The sequence below is a fragment of the Bufo gargarizans genome, unplaced genomic scaffold (assembly GCF_014858855.1).
Source record: "Bufo gargarizans isolate SCDJY-AF-19 unplaced genomic scaffold, ASM1485885v1 original_scaffold_2225_pilon, whole genome shotgun sequence".
Taxonomy (NCBI): Eukaryota; Metazoa; Chordata; class Amphibia; order Anura; family Bufonidae; genus Bufo; species Bufo gargarizans.
In genome coordinates, this window is record NW_025334700.1 from 456,457 (window position 1) to 478,825 (window position 22,369).

Here is a 22,369-nt window from a genome sequence, read left to right on the forward strand (position 1 = left end):
CATGTGCAAGGTGGAGTTCCACCTGGTGGGCACGTCGCATATGAGGCGGTGAGCGGGAAGGCCGAAGTTACGCTGTAGCGCAGACAGGCGAGCAGCGGCAGGATGTGAACGCCGGAAGCGCGAACAGACGGCCCGCACTTTATGCAGCAGCTCTGACATGTCGGGGTAGTTGTGAATGAACTTCTGCACCACCAAATTCAGCACATGCGCCAAGCAAGGGATGTGCGTCAAATTGGCTAGTCCCAGAGCTGCAACGAGATTTCGCCCATTATCACACACCACCAGGCCGGGCTTGAGGCTCACCGGCAGCAACCACTCGTCGGTCTGTTGTTCAATACCCCGCCACAACTCCTGTGCGGTGTGGGGCCTGTCCCCCAAACATATGAGTTTCAGAATGGCCTGCTGACGTTTACCCCGGGCTGTGCTGAAGTTGGTGGTGAAGGTGTGTGGCTGACTGGATGAGCAGGTGGAAGAAGAGGAGGAGGAAGCCGAGAAGGAGGAGGTGGCAACAGGAGGCAAAGAATGTTGCCCTGCGATCCTTGGCGGCGGCAGGACGTGCGCCAAACAGCTCTCCGCCTGGGGCCCAGCTGCCACTACATTTACCCAGTGTGCAGTTAGGGAGATATAGCGTCCCTGGCCGTGCTTACTGGTCCACGTATCTGTGGTTAGGTGGACCTTGCCACAGATGGCGTTGCGCAGTGCACACTTGATTTTATCGGATACTTGGTTGTGCAGGGAAGGCACGGCTCTCTTGGAGAAGTAGTGCCGGCTGGGAACAACATACTGTGGGACAGCAAGCGACATGAGCTGTTTGAAGCTGTCTGTGTCCACCAGCCTAAATGACAGCATTTCATAGGCCAGTAGTTTAGAAATGCTGGCATTCAGGGCCAGGGATCGAGGGTGGCTAGGTGGGAATTTACGCTTTCTATCAAATGTTTGTGAGATGGAGAGCTGAACGCTGGCGTGTGACATGGTTGAGACGCTTGGTGACGGAGGTGGTGGTGGTGGTGTTGGTGGTACATCCCCTGTTTGCTGGGCGGCAGGTGCCAACGTTCCTCCAGAGGCGGAGGAAGAGGCCGAGGCGGCAGCAGCAGAATAGGCCGAGGCGGCAGCAGCAGAAGAGGTAGCAGGGGGAGCCTGAGTGACTTCCTTGGTTTTAAGGTGTTTACTCCACTGCAGTTCATGCTTTGCATGCAGGTGCCTGGTCATGCAGGTTGTGCTCAGGTTCAGAACGTTAATGCCTCGCTTCAGGCTCTGATGGCACAGCGTGCAAACCACTCGGGTCTTGTCGTCAGCACATTGTTTGAAGAAGTGCCATGCCAGGGAACTCCTTGAAGCTGCCTTTGGGGTGCTCGGTCCCAGATGGCGGCGGTCAGTAGCAGGCGGAGTCTCTTGGCGGCGGGTGTTCTGCTTTTGCCCACTGCTCCCTCTTTTGCTACGCTGTTGGCTCGGTCTCACCACTGCCTCTTCCTCCGAACTGTGAAAGTCAGTGGCACGACCTTCATTCCATGTGGGGTCTAGGACCTCATCGTCCCCTGCATCGTCTTCCACCCAGTCTTGATCCCTGACCTCCTGTTCAGTCTGCACACTGCAGAAAGACGCAGCAGTTGGCACCTGTGTTTCGTCATCATCAGAGACATGCTGAGGTGGTATTCCCATGTCCTCATCATCAGGAAACATAAGTGGTTGTGCGTCAGTGCATTCTATGTCTTTCACCGCTGGGGAAGGGCTAGGTGGATGCCCTTGGGAAACCCTGCCAGCGGAGTCTTCAAACAGCATAAGAGACTGCTGCATAACTTGAGGCTGAGACAGTTTCCCTGGTATGCATGGGGGTGATGTGACAGACTGATGGGGTTGGTTTTCAGGCGCCATCTGTGCGCTTTCTGCAGAAGACTGGGTGGGAGATAATGTGAACGTGCTGGATCCACTGTCGGCCACCCAATTGACTAATGCCTGTACCTGCTCAGGCCTTACCATCCTTAGAACGGCATTGGGCCCCACCATATATCGCTGTAAATTCTGGCGGCTACTGGGACCTGAGGTAGTTGGTACACTAGGACGTGTGGATGTGGCAGAACGGCCACGTCCTCTCCCAGCACCAGAGGGTCCACTAACACCACCACGACCATGTCCACGTCCGCGTCCCTTACTAGATGTTTTTCTCATTGTTATGGTTCACCACAACAACAAATATATTATTTGGCCCAATGTATTGTATTCAAATTCAGCGGGATATAAATTTGAGGCCTAGTATTTAGGCGCTGGGTGACCGGTATGGATTTAGTGACAGAATTAGACTTGGAAATGCACAGAAGCGTGTGTGTGAAGTTATTCTGAATGACCCAATGTGCACCTTGAATATTATATACCCTTTTTGGGATAGATTTCAAATAGCTCTGATACAGCAGGAACCACTAAATTATGAAATTGCTAAATTGGGAATTGTACTTCAACCCAGAACAAAAAATGTGCTTTGACGGGCACTAAATAACTTTCCCAGCTACAACAGGACAACGGTAACGAGAGATTTAGAGGGATTTAAATTTGAGGCCTAGTATTTAGGCGCTGGGTGACAGGTATGGGTTTAGTGACAGAATTAGACTTGGAAATACACAGTAGCGGGTGTGTGTGAAGTTATTCTGAATGACCCTATGTGCACCTTCAATATTATATACCCTTTTAGGGATAGATTTCAAATAGCTCTGATATAGCAGAAACCACTAAATTATGAAATTGCTAAATTGGGAATTGTACTTCAACCCAGAACAAAAAATGTGCTTTGACGGACACTAAATATCTTGCCCAGCAACAACAGTACAGCGGTGGGTAACGAGAGATTTAGAGGGATTTAAATTTGAGGCCTAGTATTTAGGCGCTGGGTCACCGGTATGGATTTAGTGACAGAATTAGACTTGGAAATGCACAGAAGCGTGTGTGTGAAGTTATTCTGAATGACCCTATGTGCACCTTCAATATTATATACCCTTTTAGGGATAGATTTCAAATAGCTCTGATATAGCAGGAACCACTAAATTATGAAATTGCTAAATTGGGAATTGTACTTCAACCCAGAACAAAAAATGTGCTTTGACGGACACTAAATATCTTGCCCAGCAACAACAGTACAGCGGTGGGTAACGAGAGATTTAGAGGGATTTAAATTTGAGGCCTAGTATTTAGGCGCTGGGTCACCGGTATGGATTTAGTGACAGAATTAGACTTGGAAATGCACAGAAGCGTGTGTGTGAAGTTATTCTGAATGACCCTATGTGCACCTTCAATATTATATACCCTTTTAGGGATAGATTTCAAATAGCTCTGATATAGCAGGAACCACTAAATTATGAAATTGCTAAATTGGGAATTGTACTTCAACCCAGAACAAAAAATGTGCTTTGACGGACACTAAATATCTTGCCCAGCAACAACAGTACAGCGGTGGGTAACGAGAGATTTAGAGGGATTTAAATTTGAGGCCTAGTATTTAGGCGCTGGGTCACCGGTATGGATTTAGTGACAGAATTAGACTTGGAAATGCACAGAAGCGTGTGTGTGAAGTTATTCTGAATGACCCTATGTGCACCTTCAATATTATATACCCTTTTAGGGATAGATTTCAAATAGCTCTGATATAGCAGGAACCACTAAATTATGAAATTGCTAAATTGGGAATTGTACTTCAACCCAGAACAAAAAATGTGCTTTGACGGACACTAAATATCTTGCCCAGCAACAACAGTACAGCGGTGGGTAACGAGAGATTTAGAGGGATTTAAATTTGAGGCCTAGTATTTAGGCGCTGGGTCACCGGTATGGATTTAGTGACAGAATTAGACTTGGAAATGCACAGAAGCGTGTGTGTGAAGTTATTCTGAATGACCCTATGTGCACCTTCAATATTATATACCCTTTTAGGGATAGATTTCAAATAGCTCTGATATAGCAGGAACCACTAAATTATGAAATTGCTAAATTGGGAATTGTACTTCAACCCAGAACAAAAAATGTGCTTTGACGGACACTAAATATCTTGCCCAGCAACAACAGTACAGCGGTGGGTAACGAGAGATTTAGAGGGATTTAAATTTGAGGCCTAGTATTTAGGCGCTGGGTCACCGGTATGGATTTAGTGACAGAATTAGACTTGGAAATGCACAGAAGCGTGTGTGTGAAGTTATTCTGAATGACCCTATGTGCACCTTCAATATTATATACCCTTTTAGGGATAGATTTCAAATAGCTCTGATATAGCAGGAACCACTAAATTATGAAATTGCTAAATTGGGAATTGTACTTCAACCCAGAACAAAAAATGTGCTTTGACGGACACTAAATATCTTGCCCAGCAACAACAGTACAGCGGTAACGAGAGATTTAGAGGGATTTAAATTTGAGGCCTAGTATTTAGGCGCTGGGTGACAGGTATGGGTTTAGTGACAGAATTAGACTTGGAAATACACAGTAGCGGGTGTGTGTGAAGTTATTCTGAATGACCCAATGTGCACCTTCAATATTATATACCCTTTTTGGGATAGATTTCAAATAGCTCTGATATAGCAGGAACCACTAAATTATGAAATTGCTAAATTGGGAATTGTATTTCAACCCAGAACAAGAAATGTGCTTGAACGGACACTAAATAACTCGCCCAGCTACAGCACTAGGGACAGATTTAGCTGGATATAAATTTGAGGCCTAGTATTTAGGCGCTGGGTGACCGGTATGGATTTAGTGACAGAATTAGACTGGGATATGGCCAAAAAATAAACAGACTATTGCTGGTTAAATGCACTTGGTGTGACAGCTTCACCCTGATGTAGGCTTTAGCCAAAAAACAACCACACCATTGAGGGTTAAATGCACTTGGTGACAGGCGCAGCTTGCCCCTGATTTTGTATATGGCCAAAAAATGAACAGACTATTGCTGGTTAAATGCACTTGGTGTGACAGCTTCACCCTGATGTAGGCTTTAGCCAAAAAACAACCACACCATTGAGGGTTAAATGCACTTGGTGACAGGCGCAGCTTGCCCCTGATTTTGTATATGGCCAAAAAATGAACAGACTATTGCTGGTTAAATGCACTTGGTGTGACAGCTTCACCCTGATGTAGGCTTTAGCCAAAAAACAACCACACCATTGAGGGTTAAATGCACTTGGTGACAGGCGCAGCTTGCCCCTGATTTTGTATATGGCCAAAAAATGAACAGACTATTGCTGGTTAAATGCACTTGGTGTGACAGCTTCACCCTGATGTAGGCTTTAGCCAAAAAACAACCACACCATTGAGGGTTAAATGCACTTGGTCGCAGCTTGTGCTGGCGCACCACAAGACACAAAATGGCCGCCGATCACCCCAGAAAAATGTGACTGACAAACGGTCTGGGCAGCCTAAAAACAGTGAGCAATTGAGGATCAGCAGCTCAATGATCCACAGCTGCAGATCGATCAGTTAATCAAGTCCTTTGGAGGAGTTAATCTGCCTAATCTCGCCCTACTGTCGCAGCCGCAACCTCTCCCTACGCTAATCAGAGCAGAGTGACGGGCGGCGCTATGTGACTCCAGCTTAAATAGAGGCTGGGTCACATGGTGCTCTGGCCAATCACAGCCATGCCAATAGTAGGCATGGCTGTGATGGCCTCTTGGGGCAAGTAGTATGACGCTTGTTGATTGGCTGCTTTGCAGCCTTTCAAAAAGCGCCAAGAAAGCGTCACAAAAGCGCGAAGAAAGCGACGAACACCGAACCCGAACCCGGACTTTTACGAAAATGTCCGGGTTCGGGTCCGTGTCACGGACACCCCAAAATTCGGTACGAACCCGAACTATACAGTTCGAGTTCGCTCATCCCTAGTTAGAAGCAGTGAAGGAGGAACTGACAAGTGCCCCGATGCGCGGTTCGACACCCCATTCCTGCTGTACACTGACGGAAGTCTACATGGTCTGGGGGCCATGTTATCCCAAGTCCAGGATGGACGTGAGAGACTCAATGCCTATGGCAGCCAGTCTCCGAGGGCGTCAGAGTACAACCCTGACAACTATAGCTCCTTTAATTTGGAACTACTAGCACTGGTGTGGGCCATGACCGAAAGGTTTGCAGAGTACCCGACAGGTGCAGAGGTGACCGTGATGACAGACAACAACCCGTTAGCACATCTGGAGAATGCCAAGCACCAATGCGCTTGAGCAGAGGTGGTTGGCTCGCCTTTCTAAGTACCAATACCGCATCAAGTCCCGGTCAGGTAGGTAGAACGGCAACGCCGACGCACTCTCCCGAGTCCCTGTGGGGTTGTCGGCTCAGAGTGCCGATGAGGAGCTAGAGGACACAAATTCCTGACCTTGGTCATTTACCCATGTTCCAGGACGTGGCACATTCAAGTGGGGTGGCGTCCGGGATGCCAATGGTGCTGGGAAAGACATTGGCTTATGGGGAGAGGGTCCAGAATGACTGCGTAAAGTGAAAGTATGGGTCCGGAACAAGATCTGGCCAAAAGTTGTTGAGGCAGTGGGATAAGCTGACTGTTATCCAGGGCCTCCTGTGTCGGACCACAAACTTGCAATCAGAGTTGTAGTACTGGCGACAGATTGTCATCCCCATGTCATTGGGACCGGAGGCTGCCCGGGAAGCCCATGAGAGGGGTTCCCATTTTGGGAGCGATAAAACGTTTAAGTGGCTCCAACGGCTGGTATACTGTCCAGATTTGGCAGACATAGTGGCCGAGGCATGTCTTTAGTGTCGGCCCTGTGTGCTGGATAAGAGTACTGAACAGCGGGCTCCTGTCCAGTCCATCCGAACCCCAGCGTCCCTACAGTTCCTCATGATCGATTATGTACAGATTGGGTACTCTACTTCGGGACACTGATACTGTTTAGTCATGACAGATCATTTCACTAAGTAGTATGCAGTGGCTGTCCCCACCAGAGACCAGATGGCAGAGTCGGCCGCTGAAGCGGTGTGCAAACACTTTATACAGGTGTTCGGGTGTCCACGGAGGATACATTTGCAGTGTCCCACTCAGTGATGGACGTGGGCACTTCAAACTTTTCATATGTGTATCTAATGTATTTCTGTATATCCCTGTAATTCCAGGCTGTTAGAGGTCATTACATCTATTCGCCCCTAGGTGGTGCTGGCAGCACTCATATATATATATACAGTCCTGATCGAAAGTTTAAGACCACTTGAAAAATGGCAAAAAATCATATTTAGCATTGCTGGATCTTAACAAGGTTCCAAGTAGAGCTTCAACATGCAACAAGAAGAAATGGGAGTGAGACAAAACATTTTTTGAGCATTCAATTTAATGAAAACAACGAATAAACTGAAACAGGCTGTTTTTCAGCTGATCAAAAGTTTAGGACCACATGCTAAAGGCATGTGGTCCTAAACTTTTGATCAGCTGAAAAACAGCTGAAAAGGGCCAAATCTGTGCAAAGATGTGGATTCATTGTCATTTTCTGTCAGGTAGTCACACGTAGTGATGGCAAAGGCAAAAAAACTCTCCCTTTTTGAACGTGGTCGGGTTGTTGAATTGCATAAGCAGGGTCTCTCACAGCGCGCCATCGCTGCTGAGGTGGGACACAGTAAGACAGTCATTTTGAATTTCTTAAATGATCCTGAGGGTTATGGAACAAAAAAGTCAAGTGGAAGACCCAAAAAAATTTCATCAGCACTGAGCCGGAGGATTCAATTGGCTGTCCGTCAAGACACTGGATGATCCTCGACCCAAATTAAGGCCCTTACTGGTGCTGACTGCAGCCCCATAACCATCAGACGGCATATGAGACTGAAGGGCTTCAAAAACAAAAAACATCTTCAAAGACCTCGTCTCCTTGAACGCCACAGAACTGCTCGTTTGGACTTTGCAAGAGAGCACCAAACATGGGACATTCAATCGTGGAAGGAAGTTTTATTCTCTGATGAGAAAAAATTTAACCTTGATGGTCCTGATGGTTTCCAACGTTACTAGCATGACAAGCAGATCCCACCTGAGATGTTTTTTACGCGCCACAGTGGAGGGGGTGCCATAATGGTCTAGGGTGCTTTTTCCTTCAGTGGAACAATGGAGCTTCAGGAAGTGCAGGGACGTCAAAAGGCTGCTGGCTATGTCCAGATGTTGCAGAGAGCATTCCACATGACTGAGGGCCCTCGTCTGTGTGGTAACGACTGGGTTTTTCAACAGGACAACGCTACAGTACACAATGCCCGCAGGACAAGGGACTTCTTCCAGCAGAATAACATCACTCTTTATGCCCATCCTGCGTGTTCCCCTGATCTAAATCCAATTGAGACAGTTCCAGACAGTAGATGGCCTTCGTGCGGCCGTCTTCACCACTTGGAGAAATGTTCCCACTCACCTCATGGAAACGCTTGCATCAAGCATGCCGAAACAACTTTTAGAAGTGATAAACAATAACGGCGGAGCTACTCATTACTGAGTTCATGCTTGGAAGTTGGATTTCTGTTTTTGGGGGGGGATAAGTTTTTTTTGGGAGGTGTGGTCCTAAACTTTTGATCAGCTGAAAAACAGCCTGTTTCAGTTTATTCGTTTTCATTAAATTGAATGCTCAAAAAAATTTTTTGTCTCACTCCCATTTCTTCTTGTTGCATGTTGAAGCTCTACTTGGAACCTTGTTAAGATCCAGCAATGCTATGATTTTTTGCCATTTTTCAAGTGGTCTTAAACTTTTGATCAGGACTGTAGTTTGGGGTTTTGCTAAGGAAGTGAGAGTAAGTTGGTGATAGAGGAGAGTTGGTAGTGGGAGGAGTAGAATCAGTCTAGTCCACCATGTAGCTCCAGATATAGTCTCTTGGCTCTGGCTAGGCCAAGGGAGCACCAAGACCAAAGACAGTATTACAGCAGCATAGCACAGACCAGTGAGTCTACGTCTGGTATAGAGATAGTCTAGTGGAGGTTAGAGCTAATTTAGCCAATGGACATCACAAACAACAGTGACCAGGAGAAACCTAAAAGTACCTGGGGACATCCAGATGAATAATGTGCAAAGTTATCCTTTACCACATGCCTCTATGGACATAGTAGATGTGCTGCTACGCTGTTAAAATCTATATAGTTTAATTCATATGATATTCTATATTTGGTTATATGCTCCCATCTAGTGGCCGTTTTTGGTAATGCACTTGTTTTTCTGGTTCGTGATATCTGTGATACATTTCATTGCTCCACCCCTCCTTCTGTGTACCTCATTTCCTGTATCTACTTACTGCTCCAGACATATGCACAGGTACACATGTATTCTCATGTACGCTTACAAAAGAAGCATGTTTTGACCACACAATACCGGAATCCATCTGTTCTGCTGTACTCTGTTATCTGGCTTACAGAATAAAGCAACTTACACGGATAAACTCGGTGTTGGTGAGTTCAAGCCATCTGATAAGGATTGTCCGCAGTGATTATATCTGCTTATACAGGCCAGGTATAGAGTACTTACTAGGGATAATCGCTATTACAACAATCGGAGTCAGAATAGTCAAAAGATGCATAGAATTCCTACAGCCTGCTGTGTATATGTGTGTGCCTAATCTGCAATCAAGCTCAGTGCCATCTGCCATCTTGTGAAAGCACATGGTCTCACAAGCTTACTGCACTTCAAGTGAATGTTGAAAACAGTTTCTCTACATTGCACTGTATTACCTCACCTGTCTAAACTGCTGTTCGTCTTCTTCAAGAGACAGTACCATTTTCGCAAAACCGTAAAAATATCTAGACAAGGCTTTGAACACTCTTTTATGGCTGAACCAACGCAGATACATCATGCCTCTGAACCCACAGACGTACAGGGAGCAAATTCTTCAGATATTACCGAACAGAGTGTAAGACCCAAACGTACAATAAAACCAACACAGAAACTCAGAGAAAACTATCAAGCCACTAGAGATGAGTTCTCCACTAATCTGTCAGACCTCTGGGACAGAACCTCACACCACATGTCAGTTTTGTCACACTCTAATGATCAACCAGCTAAAATAAGAGACTCTATAAATCACCTACCAGCAGTTGTCTGCAAAATACTCAGCCTTCTTGCAGGACTCTAATATAGAGGATTCTTCTGCAGAACTGACCAGGACTGATGCACTGAACCAACAAAGGAATCTCGCAGTGCAAAATGCTAAGTTTAAGGAAGAACTCCTCATTACTCAACTGCAGGAGACCAGCTCCCACAGATCCACCACAACCAAGCGCACTGCACTTTCTTCCAGATCCTATAGTTCCAGAAGATCAACATTAAGCGACAAGTTAATAGAGGCCCGCGCTGATGCCGAATCAAAAAAGGCGCAAAGCTCCTTTACCAGAAAGCAAGCATAGATGGAAGCTCAAACGGCAGCTCATCAAGCAGAGATAGCAGCTTGTCAAGCAGAGATGGAAGCTCAAAGGGCAGCTCAACAAGCGGAGATGGCAGCTCGGCAAGCAGAGATGGAAGCTCAAAGAGCAGCTCAACAAGCAGAGATGGCAGCTCAACAAGCCAAGATGGAAGCTCAAAGCAAAGCTCTCAAAGCAGAGGCAGATTCACAAATAAAGATTCTGCAAATGGAAGGGGAGGAAGCAGCATCCCTAGCAAGGCTGAAAGTCCTTGAACAAGCAATGGGACAAAGTACTAACTCTGACTGCCTTATCCTAGTAGAACTGGAAGATCCAGCTAAACGCACCAGTGAATACATTCTAAAGCATAACATCTGCAAAGATACAGATTCATCTCCTGTACCTCCTATTAACAACACTGTTCTGACTCCCAACGCTGAGACCTCTCAGCTCTATATGCCTGAGCCTCTTCAAGTCTACAACGCAAGTACATCTATGTAGCAAACCGGATCAACTCATGTCAACAACAAGGTGACTTCCAGTGATAAGCCGCAACTCAAACAAAAACCAGCACAAGCCTTAGAGACTACACCACAGTTAAACGCTCATGCAACATCATTTTACCCTGGTAAACCTCACCCTACATCACCAGAGAACTTTCACACCCAAGGGGTTCCACAAGTTGCTTTGACACAAAGGAGTGAGAGACCAGAAATGAATGACTTTGCCAGATACATGGTACGCCGTGAGCTCATTAACACCAGCCTCTCAAGATCTGACGACTGTCCAGAGATCAACCTTTAAGGCTACTATTGCCGATCTCAACCTTACTGCTAAGGAAGTACTTGATTTGCTCATAAAGTGGTTGGGACAAGAATCTGCAGGTTGTGTTAAAAGACTCAGAACAGTACATGTTGATCACCCAGATGCAGGTCTTGTTGCTGCATGGGAAAGACTTGAGCAAGCCTATGGTAGCTCTGAAGCCATAGAAAGTGCTTTATTCAAGAGACTGGAAAACTTCCCTAAAAATAGGGAACAAAGACTATCGCAAGCTTCAAGATCTAAGTGACCTCCTCATGAAGCTAGAGTTGGCAAAGACTGACCCATATCTACCTGGACTAAGCTTCTTGGACACCACTCATGGTGTCAACCCAGTGGTGTCTAAACTGCCATACGGCCTACAAGAGAAATGGGAACAACAGGGCTCAAGATACAAAAGAGACTATAATGTATCCTTCCCTCCATTCTCATACTTCTGCAGGTTCATTAGTGATCAAGCCTGGATAAGAAACGATCCCAGCTTTAGCTTCAGTGAGCCCAACCTGCCTGCTACATCCTCACCATCATCAAGGTATGATAACAGCAGCTAAACGTAGAGACTTAAATAGAGCAATATCTGTTAAAAGGACAGACATCTCACCCTTCGCAACCTCACCTACTGATCAGGGCGTTGTGGATGACAGAGATAAAGACCCTAATCGTCGGTGTCCTATTCACAAGAAACCTCACTCTCTTAAGAAATGTCATGGGCTTAGACTTGACAAGAGCGCAGGGAGATTCTCTGGAAACTTGGCATATGCTACAAGTGCTGTGCTTCTTATAGACATTTTGCTAAAGACTGTAAAGTTGTCATCAAGTGCACAGAGTACAGTAGGGACAGACATGTTAAAACCATGCATCCTACTCCACTTCCAGACAACCCACAGCAGTTTCCTACCTCCACTCCCATCTCAAATCATGGCGGGGAGCAACAAGGTCATGCTCCAACAAAAGATAATGTCCCTTCTTCATGTACAGTCTGTGGAGAAGGCAAGGACCACAAATGCTGTGCCAAGATATGCCTAGTCAAGATATACCCAAAGAGTCATCCTGAGAGAGCTGCTAGGATGTATGCCATAATAGATGAACAAAGCAACAGGTCCCTGGTTAAGCCTAAATTCTTTGAGATCTTTGGCATAGATGGTCACGCAACACCATATACTCTCAGAACCTGTTCTGGTCTTGTTGAGACCTTCGACAGAAGGGTTGATGGATTCATGGTGTCTCATATCAACGAGGAAGAGGGAATACCCCTACCAACATTAGTCGAGTGCGACCAGATACCAGACGAAAGGGAAGAGATTCCCACTCCAGAAGCTGCGTATCAACACCCTCATTTAAGGCACCTTGTTGATGAGATTCTTGCAAAGGACAAGAGTGCTGAAATCTTAGTCCTGTTAGGAAGGGACATTCTCAAAGTACATAAAGTACGCGATCAGTGCAATGGGCCTGACAACGCCCCTTATGCACAAAGACTTGACCTAGGCTGGGTAATAGTGGGCGATGTATGCTTGGACAGGATGTGTACGCCATCTGAGATCTACTCCTTCAAGACTTACGTGTTGGGAAACGGACGTGCATCCCACTTCAAACAGTGCCCTCACCATTATGAAGTAAAGGAGACGCTTCTTGACATCATCCAAGTACCTGATGTTACTCCTGTCCTTTGTGATGGCAACCTAGGTACCACAGTGTTTTGTATTACAAGTGAGGACAACAAAATAGTCTTGTCATTTGAAGACAGAGAATTCATCAAAATAATGGATAAGGAATTCTTTCTGGATGAGTCTAACAGCTGGGTTGCACCATTACCTCTTCGTACTACAAGGACCAAACTAGACCTTAATTCTTCAGTGAGCATCCTTTCCAAAGAATGGAGCAGAAGATTGATGCCTGCCATTAAGGAGCCGCCCTGTGGATTGCTATTGACCAGTAAGAGTTGTTATATCCAGTACCTGAAGGCTAGACAGTGGACAAAGTATAGATACATATAGAAAGAAGGGAAAACTCCTCACATTACAATTGCCAAGCCTGTTATAAGGAATACAGCTGGACCAATATCTACACTATTGCTTCACCATACTGCTTAAGTAAAGTTCAACTGTTTTACTATCATTGATTTCTCATCCTTTACACCACCAACCTTTGCACCTAACAGTGCTGGCATCACAAAAATCCTGGGGTTCCAGCCTCCAAATCACACAAAACACCTATACCATCAAGGGTACCTAAACTACCATCTGACTGGTGATCCCTGTACTAGAGAGTGCCCCAGAGGATTTAGTGCTGTCTTCCCCTTCACTGCACACCGGCCCAGGGAGGCTCTGCTTACCGTGAGTGCAAACAACTACTACCCCACAGTATCTCACATGTTGCCCCTGCGGCCCGGTCACTGCACATTCGGACCAGGAGGCATGTTTTCAGGGTACTGTAATGAATGAGTTGTACCAACTGTATAGGATGGAACGTTCCCGCACCACCCCCAGGGAAACGGGGCGTGCGAGCGGTTCAACCGCACCTTGCTCCAGAAACTGCAGACTCTGGAGGACATTCAAAAGGATCAGCAGTACCTACCTAAACTGATGTGGGCCTATAACAACAGAGTACACAGTACCACTGGATACTCCCCACATATGTTCATGTTTTGGAGAGCCGGACATGAGATTGAAGATCTCCACATGCCCGATCCGATGGAGCCACCACCGAGAAATACCACTGCATGGGTGCAAGAGCACCGCCGCCGGATGAGAGCGATCCACACCTAGCCCAAGACCGGTGCAGAGGGATGGCTATGCCCTGGGTGATCGAGTGATGGTCAAAGCCAAGCGGCTGTCTGGGAAGTTGGGTGGGCAGTGGGAGGTGGTCCCATACACGGTGAAGAGGAGGGTAGACCCTGCCATCCCAGTCTATGAGGTAGAGCCAATAGGGACTGGGGGCCCCCACAAAACTTGCCTCTTCCTGCTCAGAGTACAGAGGAAATACCCTTAGAGGAGAAGGAGGAATGGTGGGTTGTCCCTGCCCTTGTACCCACAGAGGCTCCAGCCACGGCAAGCGGTCAGGAGCTTCTCTCCCATTAAATGTGCCTGACGTCTCCAGTGCTTCTGAGCCTATCACTCTACGAAGGTCAACGAGGCCCAATGCTGGTGTGCCCTTATGCCCAGGATGAGTTTGTATGGGGAGGATTGCCCAGGACGACAACCTCTAGTGGGGTGGCATGTAAGATGGGGAAACATCTCTCCTTGTATGAACACTGTTTGTGTAGATTAAATTAAATGTTCTGGACTGACATTCTGCTGTTTGGCCACAAGATGCCACTGTTTCCTAAACACATCTACAGACTGCACATATATCTCCATATTCATGAGAGGATGAGAGGTGGGGTTTACAAAGAGTCTGGAAAGAAGAGAGGGATAGAGCAGCCACCTTAGAGGGAGGTGAAACTAAGGGATAGTGATGAGCGGCATAGGCAATATTCGTTTTTGCGATATTTCGTGAATTTTTTGCATAATATTCGTAATAAATTCGCGAATTCTAGAATTCGTGATCTCCAGTCATTATTTTCACGATTGCGCAAATCGGCACTAATGATGCTCATATTTTTTGCGCAATACATGCAACTTCACAGTTTATCAGGTCTGAGTAGATATTACTGATTGGTGCACTAAGTATTGTTGTGACATCACAGCACTATGTCTGTAGCATGAATGTATGGACAGCAGAACCTATCAGCTCCACTATATCACTATCTAACCTACACTATCTCCCACTATCTGTAATATATAGATATATATAGATATATATATATATATATATAAGCTAACTATCTAATGTAATTGGATAAGGAATAGGATCCAGATGAAAGCACAGAGCACAGCAATGTCACTGCTCTTTCTCTCAGAACTGCAAATAAAACTGCAGAAAATGGCTGCTGGGGAGGTTCTTATATAGTAAAGGGCTCTGTGATGTCACACTGTGCGCGCCAGCCGGAGGAAGATGATCGCAGGAGGAGCCGGTGAGGAGCGGCAGCATCCAGGAGCAGGAGAGGTAAGTGTTTTATTTTTATTTTATCTGAGGCTGTTGGGGGCTGAGAGGCATAATGGGGGGGGGGGCTGAGGCATAAATTGGGCTAAGAGGCATAATGGGGGGGCTGAGGCATAAATTAGGCTGAGAGGCATAATGGGGGGGCTGAGGCATAAATTGGGCTAAGAGGCATAATGGGGGGGCTGAGGCATAAATTAGGCTGAGAGGCATAATGAAGGGGGGAGCTAAGGCATAAATTGGGCTGACTCAGCGAGGCAATGGCATAATGGGGGCTGAGACTACTGAGAGGCATAATGGAGGCTGAGAGGCATAAGGGCTGATAATGGGGGCGGAGAGGCATAAGGGCTTATTACAGGGCTAATGAGAGGCATAAGGGCTGATTATGGGGGTGATGAGAGGCATGGGGCTCTTATCTGAGGTTTGATTGGGGGTCATTTAAATTGGGGTCTGAGCTGAGGTCTGATTGGGGGTCGGATTTGAGGTCTTATTGGGGTCTTATTAACATTAGGGGTATGATTGGGGCTGTCAGCTGAGGTCTGATTAACGGTCTGACCTGAGGTGTAATGAAAAATATTTTCTTTCTTATTGTCCCCCTCTAAAACCTAGGTGCGTCTTATAGGTTTCCTTCCTGAACTGCAGAGCGGTGCCCACTCCCAGCCTGAGCCCAGCTGCCCAGAGCACTGATCCTGAGCCTCTGGAGTCTTCAGAACTGGAAGTATTTACAGTCATTCACTGTAAGCTATATATATATATATTACTTGTTTTATGTGAGTAAGGCCCCTTTCACACGAGCGAGTGTTCCGCGCGGGTGCAATGCGTGACGTTAACGCCAGCACCCGCACTGAATCCTGACCCATTTATTTCAATGGGTCTGTGTACATGAGCGTTGTTTTTCACGCATCAGTTCTGCGTTGCGTGAAAATCTCAGCATGTTCTATATTCTGCGTTTTTCACGCAGCCCTGGCCCAATAGAAGTGAATGGGGCTGCGTGAAAAACCTTCCGTTTTTTATCACGCGCGTGAAAAACGCATCAAAACGCATTGCACCCGCGCGGAAAAAAACTGAACAACTAAACGCAATCGCAGACAAAGCTGACTGTAAGTGCGAGTTTCACTGAACGCACCCTGAACGCATCCGGACTTAATCCGTCACGCTCGTGTGAAAGGGGCCTAAGGGTGCTGGGTGGATGGAGAAGGGGGAGGGAGGAGTGGATGAGGGGCACAGTACTATCTGCACATTGTAAAAAAAAAAAAAAAGTAAACACCACATTATTTTCTGTTCGCCGCCACAAAACAATCTGGAAATCCCCCCACCCCCCGAGGGGTAAATTATACAGGGGGTAATATAACTAGGGGTATCAGGGTACATTATTATACAGGGGTTATATAACTTTTATTTTGTTTATATTGATAATTATATGAGTGCGGGTCTGTATGTATGTATGCATGCAGAGTGTATGTGTGTGTGTACAGTATATATATATACATACATACATACACAGTTGCAAGAAAAAGTATGTGAACCCTTTGGAATGATATGGATTTCTGCACAAATTGGTCATAAAATGTGATCTGATCTTCATCCAAGTCACAACAATAGACAATCACAGTCTGCTTAACTAATAACACACAAAGAGTTAAATGTTACCATGTTTTTATTGAACACACCATGTAATCATTCACAGTGCAGGTGGAAAAAGTAAGTGAACCCCTAGACTAATGACATCTCCAAGAGCTAATTGGAGTGAGGTGTCAGCCAACTGGAGTCCAATCAATGAGATGAGATTGGAGGTGTTGGTTACAGTTGTCCTGCCCTATAGAAAACACACACCAGTTCTGGGTTTGCTTTTCACAAGAAGCATTGCCTGATGTGAATGATGCCTCGCACAAAAGAGCTCTCAGAAGACCTACGATTAAGAATTGTTGACTTCCATAAAGCTGGAAAGGGTTATAAAAGTATCTCCAAAAGCCTTGCTGTTCATCAGTCCACGGGAAGACAAATTGTCTATAAATGGAGAAAGTTCAGCACTGCTGCTACTCTCCCTAGGAGCGGCCGTCCTGTAAAGATGACTGCAAGAGCACAGCGCAGACTGCTCAATGAGGTGAAGAAGAATCCTAGAGTGTCAGCGAAAGACTTACAGAAGTCTCTGGCATATGCTCACATCCCTGTTAGCGAATCTACGATACGTAAAACACTAAACAAGAATGGATTTCATGGGAGGATACCACAGAGGAAGCCACTGATGTCCAAAAAAACCATTGCTGCACGTTTACAGTTTGCACAAGAGCATCTGATGTTCCACAGCAGCACTGGCAAAATATTCTGTGGACAGATGAAACCAAAGTTGAGTTGTTTGGGAGAAACACACAACACTATGTGTGGAGAAAAAGAGGCACAGCACACCAACCTCAAAACCTCATCCCAACTGTGAAGTATGGTGGTGGGGACATCATGGTTTGGGGCGGCTTTGCTGCGTCAGGGCATGGACGGATTGCTATCATCCAAGGAAAAATGAATTCCCAAGTTTATCAAGACATTTTGCAGAAGAACTTAAGGCCATCTGTCCACCAGCTGAAGCTCAACAGAAGATGGGTGTTGCAACAGGACAACGACCCAAAGCATAGAAGTAACTCAACACCAGAATGGCTTAAACAGAAGAAAATACGCCTTCTGGAGTGGCCCAGTCAGAGTCCTGACCTCAACCCGATTGAGATGCTCTGGCATGACCTCAAGAAAGCGATTCCCACCAGACATCCCAGGAATATTGCTGAACTGAAACAGTTCTGTAAAGAGGAATGGTCAAGAATTACTCCTGACCGTTGTGCACGTCTGATCTGCAACTACAGGAAACGTTTGGCTGAAGTTATTGCTGCCAAAGGAGGTTCAACCAGTTATTAAATCCAAGGGTTCACATACTTTTTCCACCTGCTCTGTGAATGTTTACATGATGTGTTCAATAAAAACATGGTAACATTTAACTCTTTGTGTGTTATTAGGTTAAGCAGACTGTGATTGTCTATTGTTGTGACTTAGATGAAGATCAGATCACATTTTATGACCAATTTGTGCAGAAATCCATATAATTCCAAAGGGTTCACATACTTTTTCTTGCAACTGTATGTGTGTGTGTGTGTATCTGTATATAATATATTTATACATACATACACACGCATGCGCGCGGCGTGTGTGTTTGTGCTTTAGGGTGCACACCCTAATGCAATAGGCTGCACACACCTATGGTAAAGGGGTAGGCAACTTTCCTATTGGTTGCTAGGAATGCTGCTAAGCTCTGACAAAGATATTGCAGCCTTCTCATTGGCCCACAAGCAAGAAGGGAGGTTACTGATGAAAAATAAATCTAGAATATTCGCGATTACGAATATATAGCACTGTATTCTACATCTTTGCGAATTCTCGTAGTGCCGATATCCGTGCTAAAAATTAGCGATTAGAATATTCGCGATCAACACTACTAAGGACTGTGTGAGCAGAGAATCTGACGGCATCCAGGTGTGAGAGCATCCCTCAGTGACCAGAGCTGCAGCTAAGTGAAGCTGATCGTGTCCAGAGGAAGGAGGATTGCTGCCAGGAACGCTGATGAGAGCTGAGGAGCTAAGCTACATACACTGCGGCACCGCATGCTTGTTGGAGAGACATTTGTTCTGTTCAGAGTCACCAGTGGATGCAAAGCAGACCCAGGTTGGTGAGATCGTGCACGCACCTCATTACAGTGTTGGCACCTAGAGACTGAGACCAGGCCTGTAGTTAGTTACTGTAGTTAGGGTCTCTGTGTCAGGACACAAGTGTTACTACTGTTCATTGCAAGGACTCCATAACTTAAAGTGACATTGCACATTGGAGAGCTGATAAAATTCCCACAAACTCAAGCCAGGCTGGCGTTTTGCTCAGAAGGAATACTCAGGCACGTGCTACAAGACTAGTTATGGGAAGGGGAATACTGTAGGGCATTGTAAGAATGTAAGCTGTTGTGCTGCACCGCAGGCTAGCCATTACCACACACCCATACAGTTATTCTTGTTTTTAGGGTAAAAACAGGGTAAGGTGTGGCAGTTTAGTTGTGCCCGCCAGTAGGTAAATTACTGCACTTTCCTGCTTCATCCACCGGAGGGCGCCGCGCTGTGCAGCACAAGGGTCTCAGCATTCGGGCTAGGTGTATGTAAATTGAGTGTATTTTCCCAGCATTTGTGGTTGTGTTTATTGCCACATTTAAGTAAAATTCTGTTTTGGCAAAAGCTGGTGTTGGGGTTGCTTTCCTCGTTCGTGACTTCACCCCAGTACACGGCTTACATCTATATGGGTCCTTCATGACCTCATGGGATGCTTGTTCTACTATTTGATGGCTCCCATTTGTTAGATTTAGGAAATAATAAAAACAGAGTAAACATAAAATCAATCTCTGTCAATGGGATGTTGACTTCAGCGATTGAGAGGAAGAGCCGTCACGGGAGTGACAGAGACTGAACCCAGAGGAGGAGACCAGGTAAGTATGATCTCCACAGCGGGTCAGCCACCCTGGGGGTCTTCATTAGTCTTGGACAACCCCTTTCATGCTCATAAAGCACAAATACACCTGTATCCACTATCACTTAAGCCGATGACTGAGGACTCAATGACTCAACTTCCACAGAATCCTCTAGTCACCTCCCAAACTGCACTCTGAATTCATTACCTGAATTGAATGGGAGAGGCAGCCACTGGTGCGATGGGCGTACCCCACTGTGTTCAGCGCCTCCCTGGCAAAATCCTCTGCAGTCTTCATAAGAATATTAGTCGGTACATTCTCAGTCATGTTGGTGGAAACCATAAGGGGCATCACAGACTGTGGGCACACAAGAAGGCAAGCCATTATCAATGGTGTATCTATCATATGTGATACTGTCTGCTGAGCTGTGTATCTAATCCTGTCATGTGTGATACTGCCTGCTGAGCCGTGTATCTAATCCTATCCTGTGTGATACTGTCTGCTGAGCTCCTGTATCTAATCCTATCCTGTGTGATACTGTCTGCTGAGCTGTGTATCTAATCCTATCCTGTGTGATACTGTCTGCTGAGCTGTGTATCTAATCCTATACTGTGTGATACAGTCTGCTGAGCTGTGTATCTAATCCTATCCTGTGTGATACTGTCTGCTGAGCTGTGTATCTAATCCTATACTGTGTGATACTGACTGCTGAGCTGTGTATCTAATCCTATCCTGTGTGATACTGTCTGCTGAGCCGTGTATCTAATCCTATCCTGTGTGATACTGTCTGCTGAGCCATGTATCTAATCCTATCCTGTGTGATACTGTCTGCTGAGCCGTGTATCTAATCCTATCCTGTGTGATACTGTCTGCTGAGCCGTGTATCTAATCCTATCCTGTGTGATACTGTCTGCTGAGCTGTGTATCTAATCTTATCCTATGTGATACTATCTGCTGAGCTGTGTATCTAATCCTATCCTGTGTGATACTGTCTGCTGAGCTGTGTATCTAATCCTATCCTGTGTGATACTATCTGCTGAGCTGTGTATCTAATCCTATACTGTGTGATACTGTCTGCTGAGCTGTGTATCTAATCCTATCCTGTGTGATACTGTCTGCAGAGCTGTGTATCTAATCCTATCCTGTGTGATACTGACTGCTGAGCTGTGTATCTAATCCTATCCTGTGTGATACAGTCTGCAGAGCTGTGTATCTAATCCTATACTGTGTGATACTGTCTGCAGAGCTGTGTGATACTGTTTGCTGAGTCAGACTATCTATTGATATCATGTCTCCTGTGTTCCCAGAGAAGCATTATAACCCCCATCATGCACGGTTGGTATTCCCAGTAGATCACACATTACCTGCACTGTGATCCCTTTCGATTTGTATTCTATGTTAAGCGCTCGGGAAAAGTAATCGACGAAGGCCTGGAGGAAAAGAGAAAGTGATCGGGAGGAGGCTTGGTTGGTACCTCATCAATGAGAGGACATCTCCTTGTGCATCTCCTTGCGGTTCGCCCGGCCGAACATATGGAGATGTTTGCGCGCGCCATATTCTTTTGCATTGCGCCGAACATTGATCCATGACACACAAATCAGGTGGGACAGGACTGCCAATTAAGAAGTTTCAGCACATGGACACACCCCCTACCCTATAACGGAACCCAATCTGGCAGCCATTATATATTTTGTGTTTTGCCAGTGTAGGGAGAGGTTGCTGTGTGGAGCAGGGACAGGCTGTTAGGGACACCAAACGCTGGCTAATAGGGCCACAAAAGTCCTTAGAAGCAGGGCCATCTTTACAAAGGGGCAAAAGGGGCAGCTGCCCCGGGCCCAGTTGCTCCTGGGGGGGTCCAAGGCAGCTGCCTCTTGAGCCCTGCTAGCAACTGCCCCGGGTGTCAGGCTGTCAGCTACACAGGGGGTTCTGAGTCCAGGCATCGTACTGTTAGAGCTGTGAATGTGATCTAGGACCTTAGATGACATCATCACCATGTGACTAGCAATATTACTGGTCACATGGCTATGAGGTCATCACAGGTCCTAGCAGGAGTGTTGCAGAAGTTAACTGTGGAGCTTTTTTGTGTGAAGATTACATCAGAAAAAGGTGACAGGGGCTGTTATGCTAATATACTGTAAACTACTGAATAGTGGGGTGCTGTATACTGTGTGGGGGTCTGTATAGTGTGGGGGCCTGTATACTGTGGGCGGCCTGTATACTGAAGGGGGCCTGTATACTGTGTGGGGGCCTGTATACTGTGTGGGGGCCTGTATACTGTGGGCTGTATACTGTGGGGGGCCTGTATACTGTGGGGGGCCTGTATACTGTGGGGGGCCTGTATTATACTGTGTGGGGACTGTATACTGTGTGGGGACTGTATACTGTTGGGGGGCTGTATACTGTGGGGGGCCTGTATACTGTGGGGGGACTGTATACTGTGTGGGGACTGTATACTGTGGGGGGCTGTATACTTAGTGGGACTGTATACTGTGTTGGACTGTATACTGTGGGGGGCCTGTATACAGTGTGGGACTGTATACTGTGGGGGGCCTGTATACTGTGGGTAGTGTATAGTGTGGAGTGCTTATACTGCTGTACTGTATAGTGTTGGGTGCTGTAGCGTGTAAAGTTTGGGGTGCTGTATACGGTGAGGTGCTATACTGCTCTACTGTATACTGTGAGGTGTTGTACAGTCATGTGAAAAA

General features: G+C 46.2%; 1 protein-coding gene across 2 annotated transcripts in view; it reads right to left on the reverse strand.

Moving 5' to 3' along the window:
- Positions 1-22,369, reverse strand: part of LOC122924096 (very-long-chain 3-oxoacyl-CoA reductase-B-like) — a 58,035-nt gene that overhangs the window by 15,555 nt on the left and 20,111 nt on the right. For both annotated transcript variants that reach the window (XM_044275022.1, XM_044275020.1), the window contains 2 exons: positions 21,029-21,094; positions 19,872-20,021 (listed from right to left, as the gene is read on the reverse strand). In XM_044275022.1, the coding sequence (XP_044130957.1) occupies positions 19,872-20,021; positions 21,029-21,094 (216 nt within the window). The remainder of the gene's footprint in view (positions 1-19,871; positions 20,022-21,028; positions 21,095-22,369) is intronic.